This window comes from Pectinophora gossypiella, chromosome Z (assembly GCF_024362695.1).
Source record: "Pectinophora gossypiella chromosome Z, ilPecGoss1.1, whole genome shotgun sequence".
Taxonomy (NCBI): domain Eukaryota; kingdom Metazoa; phylum Arthropoda; class Insecta; order Lepidoptera; family Gelechiidae; genus Pectinophora; species Pectinophora gossypiella.
The window spans coordinates 2,714,141-2,734,002 of NC_065433.1; the positions used below are offsets into that span (position 1 = coordinate 2,714,141).

The 19,862-nt window shown below is 37.8% G+C and overlaps 1 protein-coding gene across 10 annotated transcripts in view; it reads left to right on the top strand.

Moving 5' to 3' along the window:
• The window catches only part of LOC126380054 (basement membrane-specific heparan sulfate proteoglycan core protein-like), a 275,688-nt gene that overhangs the window by 174,926 nt on the left and 80,900 nt on the right, over positions 1-19,862 (top strand). Inside the window, exon 2 of one of the 10 annotated variants that reach the window (XM_050029221.1) lies at positions 4,231-4,372. The exons of the other annotated variants lie outside the window; for them this stretch is intronic. Within the exon in view, the coding sequence (XP_049885178.1) occupies positions 4,291-4,372 (82 nt within the window). The 5' untranslated portion in view covers positions 4,231-4,290. The remainder of the gene's footprint in view (positions 1-4,230; positions 4,373-19,862) is intronic. 10 annotated transcript variants of the gene reach the window in all.

Consider the following 19,862-nt stretch of genomic DNA (forward strand, 5'->3'; position numbering starts at 1 on the left):
CGGCCATATCGCCTTACAAAATGACGTAAATTCAAAAATGTTACATTGACCTTCAACAAGTTTATCCATGATAATTTTATTCTCTCTCTCTATTTAAGAGCTGCGCTCTTGTCGGTGGAGTAACCGCTATTTCTCTCTTCTTCCCGCCAAAACCTTCACCTCCCGATACGACACGACCTGCACCTTCTCTTGATAAATTTATTACGTTGAATAAATGATTCTGATTTCTGCAAACAGCAATATATTTTTACCAGAAGACAATACAAAAATCTCATTCTTACCTCTTGCTGCTTTGCCACGTGAGAAAAACAGCATGCGCGCGCCCTTTACTTCTTAGCGGCTTACTTTTTTTGACGTACTTATTGTAGATTTAGCGCAGATGGCATTAACTACTTGGCCGCACAAATGGGGACCGCTGAAGGCTCCCGGTACAACGTTTAAGACCAACAGACCTGAGGGTGTCCAGTTGGGCGCGAACCTCGGCTCAGGGCGTCTGAGAGGAAAAATATTTGAAAGAATTAATCGACACTAGTGGGTCGATAGCGATAGGTTATTGAAGGAAATCGTCGACCACGTCGGCGGGGTCGGTATCGGGGTCCAAAAGTGTTTGGTGTCGCGACCTAATTGGCTGCCTCTATGGCCAGAGTAAACGGGTCGTCGGAAGGTTAACGGCTTACGAATACTAAAGTAGGACTCAGAGGGGGTGAGGTAAATCTAGAGCTCGTCACCAGATATGAACTGGGGCGGGGCGAAGAGCCGTTCTATACGTACTATTCTTTATTCTTTGATTAAACTGAACACATTCATAATTTTTCGAGTTATCAATATCAAGCAAGGTAGTAAAACCATCTTATCAATGAACCTCGACTTTTGACGTTTAATATCTTTAGTAATCACTACATAGTATAAAACAAAGTCGCTTTTTCTGTCCCTATATCTCTATGTACGCTTAAATCTTTAAAAGTACGCAACGGATTTTGATGCGGTTTTTTTTAATAGATAGAGTGATTCAAGAGGAAGGTTTATATATAGTTAGAAGTATAGAAGGCTATACAGGTTGTGAGAAGCTGCAGTAGTTTTAGGCGGATGAGAAGATCGTTATGTAAAAATTGACGATTCAAAGTGTAACTATGTTACCTACTGAATAAAGATATTTTTGAATTTGAATTAAATGGTAAAGAAATACTGGTATTTTTGGGGTTTTTTAATGTGATGTCGTAAATAATTTCATTTTTTCCTCAGCATTGCACTCGAGCGAAGCCGGGGCGGGGCGCTAGTATAATATAAATTAGGTATTCATAAGACGATCACGCTTTTATCGAACATTTGTACTACATTGAGGTTAGGTATTACGCAATGTGCGTTAATTTTAATGATAAGCAGTATTTTCGTAAATTAAGACCAGGTCAACAGTCAATTGATACCATCGTTACCTACAAACTATATTTGTTATCTTGTAACAACATGTTTTACTATACTTAGCTATTCTATTCAACAGCCTCCGTGGTCTAGTGGTTTGAGCGTTGAGCTCATGACCTGGAGGTCCGGATTCGAATTCCGGTGGGGGCATATCACAAAAATCACTTTGTGATCCCTAGTTTGGTTAGGACATTACAGGCTGATCACCTGATTGTGCAAAAAGTAAGATGATCCGTGCTTCGGAAGGCACGTTAAGTCGTTGGTCCCGGTTACTACTTACTGATGTAAGTACGTAGTCGTTACATGAGTCATGTCAGGAGCCTTTGGCGGCTCAATAGTAACCCTGACACCTGGGTTGATGAGATTGGTAATTCACCTCACAACGCATACGATAGAAGAAGATGAAGACTCATCAGTCTTCATCTACTTACTTACAAAAGTAACTTTACAAACGAGAGTGTCGATAGTAATTCAATCATTACTTGACGGTCATACTAATAAGTGTTTCTTGGTACTCTGAATCATAGCAGGAGCGAGTTCAATGACTCCTTGAATAAAGACGCCATTGCATTTGAGTGCATCCATGTCATGTACTGACAACCAGACGTCAGTATACACTTCATCCTTTTAAAATAACATAACAAAACTAGCCTATACTATGGCTTCGACTCATGATTTTATAACAATAAAACTACGATTAAATAATAAGTCATAAAAAAATGCAAACAGCGGAAGACTCGCACAGGGGGGTTAAAAGGGCCACATTGAAGCAATTCATCTAAAAAAGCAATATTGCTATTTGTATGCGCAATATTGCTGTTTAAGTGAATTGCTTCGATGTGGCCATTTTAACCCCCAGAAGTTTGTTTTTTCCAAAATATCATAGACTTCAATACTAGAATAGGCATTTGCTAGGTACTACCTACTCCGTGGTTGCTTTTAGACTTATTGCATTGATTACTTGGCCAGACAAAAGGGGAGCGCTGAAAGCTCAACAGGCGTAAGAGAGCCCAGTTGGACACAATATTGTGGTCAAACGCGAGGTTGTACTCAATAAAAAAAAGATAAAAAGTGCATTGAGTACTTATCTACAATGTGATAAAAGCTTTATATACGTGAAGTTATGACAGATGTCAGTATGACAGATGTGTCGAGCCGCACTAGAGCATGCGTGCTTAATGGGGCCCTGACAAAGATGGACGACTAGTCCCTGATTCGATGTCCAGTTTCCTATTAAATGTACACTAAAAAATCACACACCTCGCATGTTTGTGTTTTATGGATTATCAGAAAAAGAATTACTTTATTACAAGTAAGAATAAAAAATACTTTTACAGTGGTGTATTAATATGTTTAATTCTTACTGTTACTGTTCCAAATTCAAATTTAAAATTCTTAAATTCGTATTTTGTTGTACAAAAATTCGAAAATGTTTAAAATTTGCATTCCCACTTTCAAAGTAAAATATTTTTCCCCTGGTTTCTGGGTATTTACATTTGATTGGATTTTGAAACCGTCATTCCCGAGAAATGCGTTTCGGAGGTATGGAGGCCGTTAATATTTTTGTTAGTGAATCATGCTTTTAGAGCCAGCGGTTTCGACAGTCAGTCAGTACCCTGTAATATACATTACAGTAGATTAGGTACCTTGCACCAAAGTAGTACCTCATCAATCGTAGTATTTGTCGCGACTATAGATAATAAAGGAGCGCGCTCGTTCATGTCTTTTGTATGAAGCTAATATTGAATTTATTTTGCACGAAAAGCCCGCCTGTTATTACTTTTTAAAACAATTATTTTTCCATCGTTTTTGAGGAACAGATACATGAACCTTCAATTACTTTTATAGCACAACAAACTTCATTCAGGACAAAATTACGTATAGGGCGTTCTTCTATCGTGTGGGTTGTGAGGTGGATTACCAACCCCATCAACCCTGGTGTCAGGGTTACTATTGAGCCGCCAAAAGCCCCTGACATGGCTCAAGTAACGACTACTAACTTACATCATTATGTAGTAACCGGGACCAACGGCTTGACGTGCCTTCCTAAGCACGGATCATCTTTCTCTCGGACAATCAGGTGATCAGCCTGTAATGTCCTATAACTAAACTAAGTAGGGCGTTAAGAAAGTGAGAAACATTTGATAAAAATAAGTTAGGTATCTATGCTTTGCAAAATAGAAGTAATAAAAATAGGTATTATATGTTTCATATATATAATCGTAATCTGTAAAGTATCTATACCAGACTGCCTTGTTAATATCTGACAACATATTTGATATAATTGAAGACCAGTGCCAAACACAGCCTTTGTTGTTTAAATGGAAACCCCAATCCACCAGTAGTTGAAGCTTTATTGTAAAAAAAAACCACTTTACATTTTTATTTCAATAAAATTGAACAAATAGTTGCCATTTGAGGAAAACCAATGTTACCACGTCAAAAAAAGGCTTACTCGCAAAATAACCAGAAAGTTATTCAATATTGTCATGTTTTGTAAAGTTATTTAACAAAAAGTGAACTTCGCTGTTTCGCACCTTGAAACACCACAGCTACATCAACTAAATAATAAACAATCACATGAAAAAAACTCTGCGAAAAACTTGAAACAAAACACATTTATTGGTACAAACACAACAATCCCACTTGTATTCACAAATCAAAAAGGTGTGTATAAACATCTCGGATTCATATATCTGTGAACCGTCGTTACCCTTTGATTGCATAAAGAGTGTAGAGTGTCGAAAATTGCACTGGGAAATTGAAAAACTGTTGGGGACTGTTGCATTTAAAAACAAACACTTTGTGTAGCGTTCAGCCCATCGAGAGAGGACAAATTAAAACTGATGCAACATCAAGGCTGCATTTAAAATGAAAACCCGCAGAGGAGCAATCTCGCTCCTGCTGGTCACTATAAGCTGCGTTGCGCAAGCGCAGTATTCGTACGTCCCACGTAAGTATCTTTTTTATTGTTGTTATTTTTTTACTCATACAGATACCTTGATGCAGTACCTCTATGTTCCAAATGCCCCTCAGCAATCATCACATTTCTGAATACAAACGAATGCTAATTTCCATGTTCATAATTAATAAATAATATATTTATTAAATAATAATGTATTTTTTATTATTTTTTATTAATAATCATATCAGATTTTGAATTCAGAACCTGAGTTTTGAATTCAAAATTCTAAAACACGCCAAATCTAATAATTGATGAAACATGGAAATTAACAATCGTTTCTTTTCAGAAATGCGATGATTATCGATGGAAATTAAGAAAATATAATCACTGTACAGATATTGTGGTTTTCCTTTCGGCTTGAAAGGTAACGGGTGCATCTGTAAAAAATCACTTCATGTGTTAGCGAATCCCTTGAATAAACGCTATCGTATTAAATCTATTTCTCCATTCAACACTTCAAACCCGCTGGAAGACTACTTCTCCGGACAAGTAGAACTTTTTGTGTATTCTATTAGATTTGTCGAAGTGTATGGTTCGGTAACGATAACTTTATAGCTGATATATAACACAATAATGTTTTATCAAAGTGGCTGATTATCTGCTATAGCAAACAGTGCGCGGATTAAGAGCTGTTACTTAACCTAAATTCAGGTTTCCTTACTTTCGAGTACAGCATATCATGCCAGTCTTGTAGTCCACTTGGGTTTGCTAAAATAAGTACCAGTTATTTGCGTATTCAACCCGAAAATGCACCCATATCTCCGCGTAGTCTTGTATTTTTTTATATGAATAAAAATATTTTTATCTCCAATATTATTATTTTTTAAATGAAACATTAGAATAAAATATATGCTTCGCAATATTAAAATCTAGCCTACAAGCTAATAAGCAATTTATCTTTAACCTAAACTACTATCCAAAATATAAATAATACTTTTTTCAAATTAAAATTATATTTATTTATAGCATTAGAGATACAATTTGTCACTTAAAATTAATATTACGAATAATTAAAACATTTCAAATTATTAATTTAATTATTAATAATAATTTATTGTGAATGTTAATAAGCAATAATAATTACAAAAGAATACAATTTGTCAAATGATTAGAAACATACGTAACTTCGTCACGTCCAACTAGACGCTTAAGTGTTCTGAGTCTGACCTGGTCCAAACGAACCCATTACAATAGTGGCATTGCCTCGTTGCACAGCCACTGATAGGCGTTGAACCAGGTAAGATGACCTAGGGTCTCTCCCTCTGATAAAAACCAAAACCTCTGATTTCCAAAATTAGTATCAATAATGCCCAAACCGAGAATCTTTACAAAATTTACATAAGATCGCGTCTATTTCTAATTGTAGTAGACTGATATCAAAGAATAGCTTCTTTAAAGTCCAAAAATAAAATAAAGTATTAAATTCAAAAAACCTTTGTAACAGTTGGTTTTCCAAAATCGACAAAATCGAACCCAATATTTTTCGAAATTTCCGAAATGAAGCCTCTGGGTTGGAGGTCGTTGCATGGCCCAGTGAACCCCATCTTGGTGGAATTTACGAGTATTAGTTAAAAGGTAATTTTAATGTTAATTGTTATATGTGATCGATATTATTTTAGTTTTTTTGTGTTCTGAGAATTTGATGAGATGGACATTAAGTAGGACATTAGGTATCTAAAACAAAAAAAAAATTCTACGTCGTTAAAAAAAGCTAAAAGTTATTTGAAAATGAATTGCTCATAAACGTAAAGATAAAGGACCCGTTTCATTGCTCATTGATAATCTCTCCAATATCCTATCTGTCGGATACACGTCTGATAATACAGTACTTATACCTGCCAATTTTAGGCTCATCAAACACATTAGCAACTAGTGAAATGGACCAGACGCAGTCGAGAAATAATTCAATTGTCAGAAATCACTTATGCAACTTACGCAGCATTAATAAATTGTGTTTGCGTTATTATTTGGGGCAAGTGAAAGTGGGAACCCGATGCGAACCTGATGCAAACCCGATGGAAACTGGATGCAGGCCCAATGCAAGCCCGATGCAAACCTGATGCAAACCTGATGCAAACCTGATGCAAGCCCGATGCAAACCCGATGCAAACCTGCCACATGTTAACTCTGCTAGACTCGACCTGCCACATGCGGTCCGGCACAGTAATATCAATCGCACGTTCCACAATGTTTAGATATATCAATTGTAAACCATTTCTTGTTGTTAATCATTTGCGCGGATTTAGAGAGTCTCGTAATCCCATTCGACTATACTTCTCACTGAATAGAAACTATTAAGTAATAGGTACGCTAATAATGAATCAAAATAACGGCGACTGCTGCAAAATAAACATATTTACATTGCGTATTAAACTGAAAAAGAGTCCAAAGAAAATAGGTCATGGCTGTTGCATAATTACTGCTAGAATGGACCATAAAGATGATGACACAGTTATTTTATGTTCATTGCCTAACACCAGCTGGTTTTAAATTTCTGGACCGCTTATTTGTTTCGCATGCTCCCCGACGACACGATATTAGAAGACGTGCATACCTCTCAGAACATGATCCTATGAAAGGAAGGAACCAAATAACGGCACCCCTTGTAAACGCAAACTTTTCTCGTCATAAAACGAGCTGGAATTTCTAACGTTTACGTTTCGTCGTATCGTCTATGGGCGTGTTTAATCATATCGCACTGTCGATTATATCCCGTCCAGAGAGTGCGCGACAACGGATAGACAGGGAAAACAAATATAAAGGACATTATATTTACTTACATACTAAAATGTTCAGGCAATTTCATCTTTTCCTTTCCAGGTTAAAGGCTTGTTTCTTCCACTCCTCCCGATCTTGGATTTTCTCTCTCCAATATGTCAAGTATGCACGTAATTTCGTCATGCCATCTTTTTCCCGGATAAAAGTCTAAAAATTATCACAATTACTTAAACCAAATGTACCTCCAATATCAATATTGATGAAGATTATTATAGTTATTGATATAATAGCACCAGTTTTGTCTATTATATAAATTGCTTCACTATTCGGTAATAACATACAAAAACTGTAGATTGTATTAGGTTTATCGACAGTCAGTCTGGGATCTTAGTTCTTAGTATTCATGTTCTTTTCTCTCATATGGGTTGTGAGGTCAATAACCGACCTCATCATCCTTAGTATCCGGGTTAATAGTGAGCCGCCAGAGGCTGACATGGCTGATAAATCGACTAAGTATGCCGTTTCTAACATGATGAATATTTTTTTTTCGGTTGGGTTAATCACCTGTCACTTTGAGATCTATCTAAAGTGGCAAGTGAAACAAAGTCTGATTAGTGCTCTGTCCACCACTGACACGCAGTGGAGCAGCGAGGTGGAGTGCTCCATACCTCCGGTTGATAGAGGGTAGCCCTGTGCCTAGCAATGGGTTCAATAAATTGAAAAAAATAAATTAATAAATAATTAATAATTTTTAAATTAATTATTAATTTACTTAATTTAAATTAGTCATTGAATTAATAGCGTTTAACCTTCTAACGCCGACATTTCTAGTTTTCGAGATTTATAGATAAATATATAATATAATTATTGTGTTTATATTTTTATGTTTTGGTATTGTTACTGCGTCGTCTAATAATAAATACTGTTCTTTCTTTCTTTCTTTCAATAGGACGCGTATAGACTATTATGTGACGGCCTCTGTGGTCCAGTGGTTGAACGTTGGGCTCACGATCCGGAGGTCCCGGGTTCGAATCCCGGTGGGGACATTTCACAAAAATCACTTTGCGATCCCTAGTTTGGTTAGGACATTACAGCCTGATTGTCCAATAAGTAAGATGATCCGTGCTTCGGAAGGCACGTTGAGCCGTTGGTCACGGTTACTGATGTGAGTGAGTAATCCTTACATGAGCTATGTTACGTGAGCAGGGGCCTTTGGCGCTCAATAATAACCCTGAGACCAGGGTTGCCAACCCTACCTGATCTATCCCAACCTTAGGGTTGGGATAGATCAGGTAGGGTTGATAAGATGTACCTCACAAGCCGCACGATAAAAGAAGGACACTATTATGTACGTATGACTGTTTTTATGTGCATAGTGACAGCGGTTTTGGTGTTTGCAAGTCCGCGTCTGTCATTTGTTTATGTCTGTGCTCTAAGGGGAGGAGCACAATCAGTGGTTTGTGTTCTAATCTGCTCGCAAAACATAATAAATGTTTTGTTGCCATACCGAATGTGTCCTGTCCCCAAGTTGCATTTTAAATTGTTCTATTGTGGAACCAACTTTATTATCGGATAAACATCATCTTAGCTTTCTTCGTAATATTTTCATGTTAAGCAAATTACTCACAAGTGTTATTACAAATCCAAGTCTAAATATGAATAAGCTAGGTTTAAAATAACAATCCGCGCTACTAAAGAAGCCGACGGATTTTTATGAAACTAATTGACAAGTCATAATAATTCTATGCAGATTTTGCGACAGTAGCGACACTACCTCCGGACTGTACTTTTTTTTTTAATATTAAAAATACTTCAACGATTATTAATTAAATTAATTAATTATCATTAAATTATTTAACAAACTATTTAACAAATTATTGTTTGACGAAGCTTGTGCGGATTTTATTATGTATGAATTCTGATTACTAAATAAAGACATTTTATTCATATTTAACCGAAGCAGAAAAAAAAACAATTAATAAATAAGTTAATAATAAATAATTATAATTATTAATTTATTAGGTAAGTAGTTAATTATCCGTTAGTATTGTATAATGTAAGTGTTTTATCGTTAATTTTCACAGTGCTAATGCATTAATCCTAGCGATCTACTCAATTCACTTTTATACATAACTTTATAAGTCAACTATGATTATGTCACTCAAACGTGGTGTTTCTATTTTTTTTTTATTCATAGATAATGAGTTGTCTTCTAAAGCTCTGCCCACGCCTTTAGGGATCGCAGGCGCGAGTTTACATGTACATGTGTTGTAAACATCCCTCATTCGCTAAAAGACCGTTAAGTGGCAAAAGTAACGTACCAAAAAAAAAACTACTTTTCTAGAATTTTATTACAGGTACTTAGTTAAAAATTTTCGGTTCTCCTTCTTCTATCGTGTGGGTTGTGAGATTACCAACCTCGTCATCCCTGGTGTCAGGGTTATTATTGAGCTGCCAAAGGCCCGTAACGATTGCGTAGTAACTGGGACCAACGGATTAACGTGCCTTCCGAAGCAGCCTACTTTCGGACAATCAGGTGACCAGCTTATGATGCTAACCAAACTAGGGATCACAGTGTTTTTTTGTGATATATCCACCACCAGGATTCGATGTGAATGATAGCATTTTGTAGCACCTATTAGCATTTTTTATGTAAATATGAAATGGTAAGTTTACTTATATACATACCTAATAAAAAAAACTAAAATTGTAGGTAAACCGATTCGATGGATCGACGTAATTTGCTTTACCGAATCAGATGGTATCATTAGTTCAAAAAAATAGAATAGAATATAAATTATTTGATTATAAAAGGACGCCGCACGCAAATACAAGAGACAATAACATCACTTAAAAAAAAAATAAAAAAAAAATTGTTTATTTTCAGACAACTTAAGTCCATAGAGTGTTAGTAACAATACCCTTAAAACTATGTTAGCAATTATCATTATATTAGGTAGGCAAAAAATATACAAAATAAACAAACATTTATTTTTTCATTTTTTAAAAAAATTCACAAAACAATTACAAAAAGCATAGGAGGATGTTCATTAGAATGATCATAAGGTGGTGGTGGACGTCCTGAGATAAAAGGGCCTCACTCGACACAAGCCACGGCGTGAACCATGACTGGTATTATGTGGACCCTGTTGGGTGAGCCACGAACGTCACGTAATTATTATTATTATTATTTGTATGTAATTTCCATATCTCGGGCCTACGGAGGCCCGGACTTTTGGAGGCGTGCGTGGGGCCGAAGCCAACACGTAGAGGCCCCTTAAGACAGTTTAATCTAAATGTGGTGTGACACCAACCGGCGATTATCCCTGTATGCACTATGGGAGTGCACCCAAAGACAATCCCCGGTTCGTGTAGGACTATTGCAGATTATGGGACCAAAGGGAACTGGGCTATTGGGTTGGGGGTTAGTGGACCGGGATACTGGAGCTATGGGGAACTATGGCGCCTGCTCGACCAATGTTGGCAAACATGGATAAAATGAGCAGGCGGTGACTCGCCACTCACTGGATGGGCTACCTATCTAGCCGACGCGACTGGACGGCAAGGCAGCAACATGGTTGTGAGCAGCTCAGGGTGTCGAGAGGTGTACACCGCTTTCTTCTTAACACACTTAACTTTACCCTATGAGGGTAGTGTAGTATAGTGTGTATAATCCATTTGCCGCTAGGATAATAGAAGGGCTAAATCGATGGTGGAAACGTATTTCTGGTAGTGACACCCTAAACACAGGCCTGATATCTTGGTGAGCGGGCTGTTTAAGCAGATATTTGTCCAGAAATTCTAGTTTAAACCGCCGCTAACCAGATCAGGCTCACAATAGATTAATGTTTACCGATTCCATTCTAAATTATTCTCTATTATATTTTGGTTAGAAGATAAAATCGTGCGTGTTTAACATAACAATCTGTACTGAGATATTTTATTTATTATTCGCATTATAACTCAGTAAATAGACTGCGAGTTTATATTTAGTGCGCTTACAATTCTCTTTAAATAGGTTAATTAACAAAAAAAAATATTAAAAAAAAAAATATTGTTAAAAAGATATTGTTTTTTCAAGCATGGCAATAACAAATAATCCGTGAATATTTGTTCAACAAAATACGAGTTTCATTCAATTTTAAATTTGAATTTGGAACGTTAGTATTAAAAATTAAAAACTTTTTAATACTCACTGTAAATTGTAATTTATTTGTTATTTCTAATAAGTACATACTTGTTACCTTTTTTATAATTATAATCACATAATCTAATAATCTATACCAAACATTATCTTGCTAACAATGTACTTAGATACTTATAATGGGGTTGTTTCCTAGGTGAAAGATAAATTATGAAATTCTGATTACTAAATAAAGATCTAAGGGTGACAATGTTCTTTTTATTTTTTTTATTAACTTATTTATGAGTTTTAATAAAAAAATGTAATAATAAATGTGACATTCTGTCAGGATTTTCTATGACGTCACAGGTTGTTTTTCATACAAATTCCATATTAATTTCGTGTTTTGACGTTTAGTAAAAAGGAAATGATTTGACTTGTTGGAAACTACCCTGTTAATAAAATATTCGTTTGCTGGATTTAGAGTGGATAAAAAATTTGGAAGAAAAAGCAAAAATAGAAAACCAATCAAATTACGGTTGACAAAAATGACACGGTCATCAAGAGAGGAGACTTATTGAAAAACGCGCGGCTGTGCGGCAAACATGGGGTGTGGCTCAAAGGGAGGTATGAATATTGAATAGCCAACTCATCAGATCAATTACCTCCAACGCCACTCAGGAGTCGATCGCTCTTCTTTCAAGTTACCAGCGGTACCAAGGTCGGATGAGCTGAGTCAGGGGAAAGCATAACATGGACTCTGTACCTCGTATGATGAGGGGACCCAGCATAACGTATAGAAGAAAGTAACTTTAGCGCCTTTTTGAAAAATCACATTCGCATATAAAGAAATTTGTGAATTTGAATTACTTGCATTTTTTTTTGTCGTGACTTATTGTAGATTTGCCGCAGATGGCATTAACTACTTGGCCGGACAAATGGAGAGCGCTGAAGTCTCTCAGCCGGTACAACGTTTAAGACAACAGGCCTGAGGTTGCCGAGTTGGGCGCGAACCTCGGCTCAGAGCGTCGTCTGAGAGGAAAAATATTTGAAAGAATTAATCGACCCTAGTGGGTCAATTGAATTACTTGCCTTAGTAAGTAGTTTATAGGTAATTCTGCGATTTTTATGAGGAGTGTTTGCATGATAAAGATCACATATAAATTCATACCAAAAACGAAATATGTAATGCAACTCCATTGTATTTAAGTTTACAAATTATGTATAACAAACTAGGGCCCTGTGCTGGGAGGTTTTCTGGGCACGTCTTTCCCTCAGCGTTACAGATTCCGATGTGGTAGTAGTTTTACAGCTACATAATCATCATCATCATCATCGGCCCATTAACTTCCCCACTGCTGGGGCATGGATGGATAGGGAGATCGGGCCTTAAGCCATCACGCGGGCCCAGTGCGGATTGATGGTTATTAGCGACTGCCAATGCAGCCGGGACCAACGGCTTAACGTGCCCTCCGAAGCACGGAATCATCTTACTTTTTCAGACAATCAGGTGATTCAAGCCTGAAAAGTCCTTACCAAACAAAGGACAGTCTCACAAAGTGATTTCGACAATGTCCCCATCGGGAATCGAACCCGGACCTCCAGATCGCAGATAACTCTCTAACCACTAGACCACCGAGGCTGTTAAACTTCAATTATTATTATAAAAACGTAAATGCTTGCTTTCCTTGCTTTCCACGTCACAAAAGTAGGTAAGTATGATATAAATGACATGGCTAATGCTGTTATTGTGATGGTAATAAGACTGCATTTTTAGCCATCCTAATTTTTGTGAAACGACCCGTTCTGGTTTACGAAAGATTAACCACAGTCGCAGTTGATGTTATTAACATAACAGACATCCTTAGGAAAGTAACGTTTTAACAAAACACGGAAAATATGATAGAAGGATGCTTATATCCCAAATTAGATTATTACAACTTTTTCGTTTGGTTAGAACATTACAGGCTGATCACCTGATTGGGCTAAAGTAAGATGATCCGTGCTTCGGAGGGCACGTTAAACCGTTGGTCCCCGTTACTACTTACTGATGTAAGTAAGTAGTCGCTACATGAGCCATGAGCCTTTAGCGGCTCAATAATAACCCTGGCACAAGGGTTGATGAGGTTGATAATTCACCTTACAATCCACACAATATAATAGCTAACATAGTTACACTTTGAATCATCATTTTTTACACAACCAACGCCTCAAAGAGTTCAAAAAATTCTGAATGTCAAATTTCATTGTAAAAACGTATACAATACCCCTAAAATTTTGTCCAATAGGCTCGCCGCTAGAACTTAAACAAAGCTGCCGAGAAATGGGTGTATTGTATGTAGGTACTATCCCTGCCTAACCCTGCGGGTAAACAGGCGTGATGCTATATAATGTTATGAATGTCACAACGTATTGTCAGTGTTTCGTACTCGCACATAGCGGCATATGGCTTTCTTTAAAACTGGGACTGCATAATAGGATTATGTTAGGCGACCGTTCGCTTTGCATATTTTATCAATTACCATTGTGTTCTGTTTTCACTAACGATGTACAAATAACTCGGGCTTGTTTTATTAAGACCGCTGTCTCACTTTGATGGGATGTCGCTTCTTTATAAATTTAAATCAAGGTTGCAGTTGTAAGCGACTGTACGCTAAACTGGCGTTTATTCGGTCGTTACCCTAGAACCGCTTAGGCGATTCTCACACTGCCCCGAATGATGCAGCGTAGCGCGTGGACGAGTGTTCTTTCGTTGCTTGTATCTCCGTTTGTATAGAAAACACGCACAGTCTAACACACAGAAAATGCATCCGCATGAACGCGCGTGGATGCATTTTCTGTGTGTTATGCCGTGCGTGTTTTCTATATCAATCAAATCAGATCAAATCAGAATCACTTATTCAACGTAATTATCACGGATAAACTTGTTGAAGGTCAATGTAACATTTTTGAATTTACGTCATTTCGCAAGGTGTTATGGCTGAGGAGAAGAAATGACAAGAAACTGCAACAGCAACACATCTTTTAAAAACCAATGAGGATATACATTACAAGTTATTTAATAACTAGAGGAACACATTCAATACCAGACATTTTTATCATTTTGGTAGTCATTAATCTTATAATAAGCTTTTTTACATAAAATAAGCTTCACATTAGCATACCACCTATACAGGGTGTTAGTGACATCGTAACGAATACTGAGGGGGATGATTCAGGCCATGATTCTGAGTTGATATCAAGTGGAATTTTTCGTCGCAAAATTTATGATTTTCTTTTTAAATTTTTAAAATTATTTTCAATTCTATACTTTTGCGATGAAAAATTCCACTTGATATTAACTCAGAATAATCAGCTGAATCATCCCCCTCAGTATTCGTTACGATGTCACTTACACCCCGCACAAGTACATACTGTAGCCATACAAGTAGGTATGGGTGTTAGTGACACCGTAACGAATACTGAGGGGGATGATTCAGACCATAATTCTGAGTTGATATCAAGTGGAATTTTCAGTCGGAAAATTCATGAAATTTTTTGTTACTTTTTAAAATTATTTTCTGTTTCATACTTTTGCGACGGAAAATTCCACTTGATATCATCTCAGAATAATGGTCTCAATCATCCCTCAAAGTTTTCGTTACGATGTTACTAACACCCTGTATAGTAAGCTAGTCCTCTCTGACGCGAGTGGGATGGTGCCCAGACTGTTATCCTCCGCCTCTGAATAGTATTGACAGTTACTGCTGCCCTTCCAAGTTCCAGGTTACATTCAAAGTAACTCGCCCCTTCCGTCCTGCATTGTCGTACCGCTTCTGCAACCGTTGAGGTCTTCACCCGTAAGGGTTCTACGTTATACCCCGTAGGTCTGGGTCCCTATCCGAACTCGCCACCTCCACATCTCACTACGGCCTACTACAGTAAGAGAATTGTCCCAGATGTAAACCCCACAATGACATTTTCCAAAAATGATATGGTAACAAATATTATTACTTTCAAATTACCTCGTTTGCCGGTAAATACGTGACGATAGGCAAACGATTGTGTAAAGGTCTAAGTTAATCTAAGCGCCACATTCCTTGGCAAGGATTTGTGAGCAAAACATAAGGTGCGGCTCGCCTCTTACATACAAATACATACATACAAATATCGGCAACAATATGCGAAATCGGACGTAAATCAAGGGGGATTTAAATAGATCGTCGCGTGTATACGCTCATAGAGGGACGTCAAGCGTGCCTGCTCCATCCACGCCACCAGAATACAAACTGGATACTAGAAAAAATAAATATTCCTACGAGATGAAGGGAGAATGCTAACAGTAACCATAGTTCTTGTCAACCTTGGATTGTGAGATATGGTCGTCTATCATGCTCGATTGTGGGGCCACCTTAAACTGTAATTTTTCAATGTCTAACCAACCAACAATACCAATCAATATTGGATGGATTTACAATCGTTTGAGAGCTTTTTTTGACGTGACTAATTGTAGATTTGCCGCAGATGGCATTAACTACTTGGCCGGACAAATGGGGAGCGCTGAAGGCTCTCACCCGGTACAACGTTTAAGACAACAGGCCTGAGGTTGCCCAGTTGGGCGCGAATCTCCGCTCAGGGCGTCGTCTGAGAGGAAAAATATTTGAAATAATTAATCGACGCTAGTGGGTGGATAGCGATAAGCGCTGATTGAGGGAAGTCGTCGACCACGCCAGCGGGGTTGGTATCGGGGTCCTAAAGTGTTTAGTGTCGCGAGCTGATTGGCTGCCTCTATGGCTGGAGTCGTTTGAGAGCGCTTACTAGCCTCTCATGTACTTAGTACCTCAAAGGCACATTGATATAAGCAATGTAACTTCCCTTTGTTAATCTCCAGTGCATTTGCACATATTTTGTAACAATCACAACAGCTCCGCACTCCCCACTGGTTCGGCCAAGTAGTTAATGCCATATGCGGCGAATCTATGATGAATAACGGCTGTAACAAAACTACTATCCAACACCGTCCTGCTTCAGGGCAAACGTTTCTCACCCTGTCTTCCATCTGTCCAGACACCATCAACCGACACATTACTACATCATCTTCACCAATCACCTTCACCAATATGTATGTCAATGACAGCCTCCGTGATCTAGTGGTTATAGCGTTGGGCTGACGATCCGGAGGTCCCAGGTTCCTATAGCCCAGCTCTTCCTAAGTACGGAATCATCTTACTTTTTCGGACAAACAGGTTATTCAAGCCCTTATGTCCTTACCAAACAAGGGATAGTCCCACAAAGTGATATCGACAATCCCCATCGGGAATCGAACCCGGACCTCCAGATTTTGAGCCCAACGCTCTAACCACTAGACTAAGGAGGCTGTTAATATACGCAAATCTAAAATCGAATCGAATTATTATTACTTTTCTACTGTAAAGTAATTTAAAAATGTTATCAAACTGATATATTTTAACTTATTGTTTGCCAAGCTCAGTAATTCGAGTCTGCATGCACTGGCGTAATAATTTTCATGGTACAATCAATCCTAACTTTACCCGTCATAGTTGGGTTAAAGCACTTTTCATAACCGACTAAAGAAGTGGCCTCACGAATAACAGGGGACAATTTGGTAATAAGGGGTAAGTCGGTGCCTGGTGCAGCGTTGACTACTTATTACGATTTAATTTATTTGCCGATTCCACCCCACGTCCCCGTCTGCGGGCTATTACGCCAAGCTAAGCGGCGCGCGATTTCTACGTTTAACTTTCTTTTCATCTCAATAGGCTAGGTAGCAAGTTCACCAAATGGGATAAGGTTCGATTCCCTTTGTGCCACTGTCCTTTGTTTGGCTAGGACATTGCAGGTTGAATCACCTGATTGTCCGAAAAAGTAAGATGGTTCCGTGCTTCGGAAGGCACGTTAAGCCGTTGGTCCCGCTGAGCAGCGTGTTGTCTCTCCGGTTGGTTGGCGTCTCGGGCTCACGATCCGGAGGTCCCGGGTTCGAATCCCGGTGGGGACATGTCACAAAAACACTTTATAATCCCTAGCTGGGTCAGGACATTATAGGCTGATCTGCTGATTGACCGAAAGTAAGACGATCCGTGCTTCGGAAGGCACGTTAAGCCGTTGCTAATAGTTACTACTTACTGATGTAAGTACGTAGTCGTTACATGAGTCATGTCAGGTGCCTTTGGCGGCTCAATAGTAACCCTGGCACCTGGGTTGATGAGGTTGATAATTCACCTCACAACGCTCACGATATAAGAACTACACATATGCACACATATAGGCTATTTATGTTATAGTGTCGTCTAGATTTTTGTCTGTTCAGTAGTTCTCTTTATCTTTTTTGTGGATTTAATAATACCGTATCCATTCTCTCCTAATGCGGAATTACGTAATATTTTTAAATCGTTAGTGTTCGTGGATTCTTTCGTGAGGCAGCTCGCTAACCTTGGGACTGCGTAAAAGGCAATGGGGGTTAAAAACGGCGCCACTTTCCCCTAATAATCGCCGAATGTCCTTTGTTTTTGGGTGAATCCTCAAGGCTAAATTCTTCGTTGCTGTCTTACTTTAACAAGTAGATTTACAATTCGAAGCAATACATTACACTAAATAAATGCCCGAACTAATACTTCAAAAGAATGTGGCACCACTTTCCCCTAATAATCGCCGAATGTCCTTTGCTTTTTGGGTGAATTCTCAAGGCTAAATTCTTAGGTGCTTTCTTACAACTTACATAAGCAATACATTACACTTAATAAATGACCGAAGTAATACTTCACTTCCCTTATGATTATGGTAATATCCCCTCCAACAAGTTCCAAACAGCTCAAGGGTTGATCATAATAATTATCTAATTCCGTGGTTCTCAATTAGTGGTAGTTCGAAAGGTTGCTTGAATGTTTTAAACGCCTTCACAGCTGACTTATACTAATTCTTAATTTACTACACATACTTTGAAATCACGTATGTATCCCCGAAGGAGGTAGGCAGAGTTCATTAAATTGATTAAAATTCATTAAAAATATACTGGTTTTTTTTTTTAATTATTTTATGTTCCATATTTTTGCAAAGGAAAATTCCACTTGATATCAACTCAGAATCATGGCCTAATTCATCCCACAAAGTTTTCGTTACGATGCCACTAACACCCTGTATTCACCCACTTCTCGTCAGCTTTGTTTACGTAAGTCCCATTTAATAAGGAGATCCATAGACGTCTTAGAAATCCAAATAAACTAAGACATTAGTTTACCCCTAGAATTACAGTTTTTCATAAAAATTGTCATGCTGTGTGTTTGAAAGCATGTGACGTCCTTCCGTCCCATATTAAAGAGCTACCCATAATACAGTTTCGATCTTAACTCAAAAACTGGTTAAAGTGAAAATCGTGTGAGTGAATTTTATAGCTTTAATGAATTTTTAAGTCTTCAAATATTTGTTTCAGTTAAGTATAATATCTGTAATTATTTGTTAGTACCTTATGCTGAACGTTAAAAGTAATACTTCCATCTGTATATCACATTAATTTCAATACATTTTCATTTCTAGAGGTATTTTAGGACAAACAAGTGGCTGTTGTCTTCTGATTACTTGTGGCTCTGCCCACTCCATTAAGGATTACAAGCGCGAGTTTACGTATGTATGTTGTGCCGCTACTCGAGTGAACTCAGAGGCAAAATCGTCTGCAGCCCAGAAAGCTTTTAATAAAATATTATTACCTTATGTAGGCGATGGGAAAACCCAATTTGGTAAGCTTGTAGCTACATATGGAACTGAAATATATTTAGGCATCCATATTGTTATCATATTATTGTTAATTTCAATATTGTACGTTGCTAATGTTTGAAATGATTTCGAGGATGTTGTAGAATGTTTATAAGTAGCAATCAACGAATGCTTCACGTTTTAATATCCTACTGAAGGTTTGAGAGCAAAACTTTATAAGTTTTGATACGTAAATGTGTAAATGCAATGTTGGACGGACAAAATTATAGTTATATAATAGAATTTACGTTCATTTTCCAAAACCTTCACCGGGTGAGAGCCTTCAGCGCTCCCCATTTGTCCGGCCAAGTAGTTAATGCCATCTGCGGCAAATCTACAATAAGACACGTCAAAAAAATAAACAAAACCTTCATCATCTTCCTAGCATTATCCCGTTTTTCACAGGGTCCGCTTACCTACCCTGAAGATTAGGTAAGCGGACCGAAAATGTACTACTCGGGAATGTGGGATTCCTCACGATGTTTTCCTTCACCGCTGAGCATGGCTTCGAACCTGCGACCTCAAAGTGAGAGGCAATCGTTCTACCAACCGAGCTACCACGGCTTTTTATTATGTCGCGGCTGTTTATTTTTCCGAAGCTTTAAAAAATAAAAAAAAACAGGATAGACAATTCGATAATTTTAGCGAAAATTATAATTATGCTTTAACTTCCACGAATATCCAGAACTTCAAAATACCTATAGATTACTTTGTCGTTGGTAGTACAAAAGGCGTGTCAAGCTACCTATTAACACTAGCGTTCAAGCCGTGGTCGATAAATCCATTGGTTCATTTAAATGCTGTCCTAGCGAGCCCTGTGAACGGCCTAAATTGTTTAACATTTACGTCACTTCGACTAACCAAACCTTGGCATAATAAAGGTTGTCAATA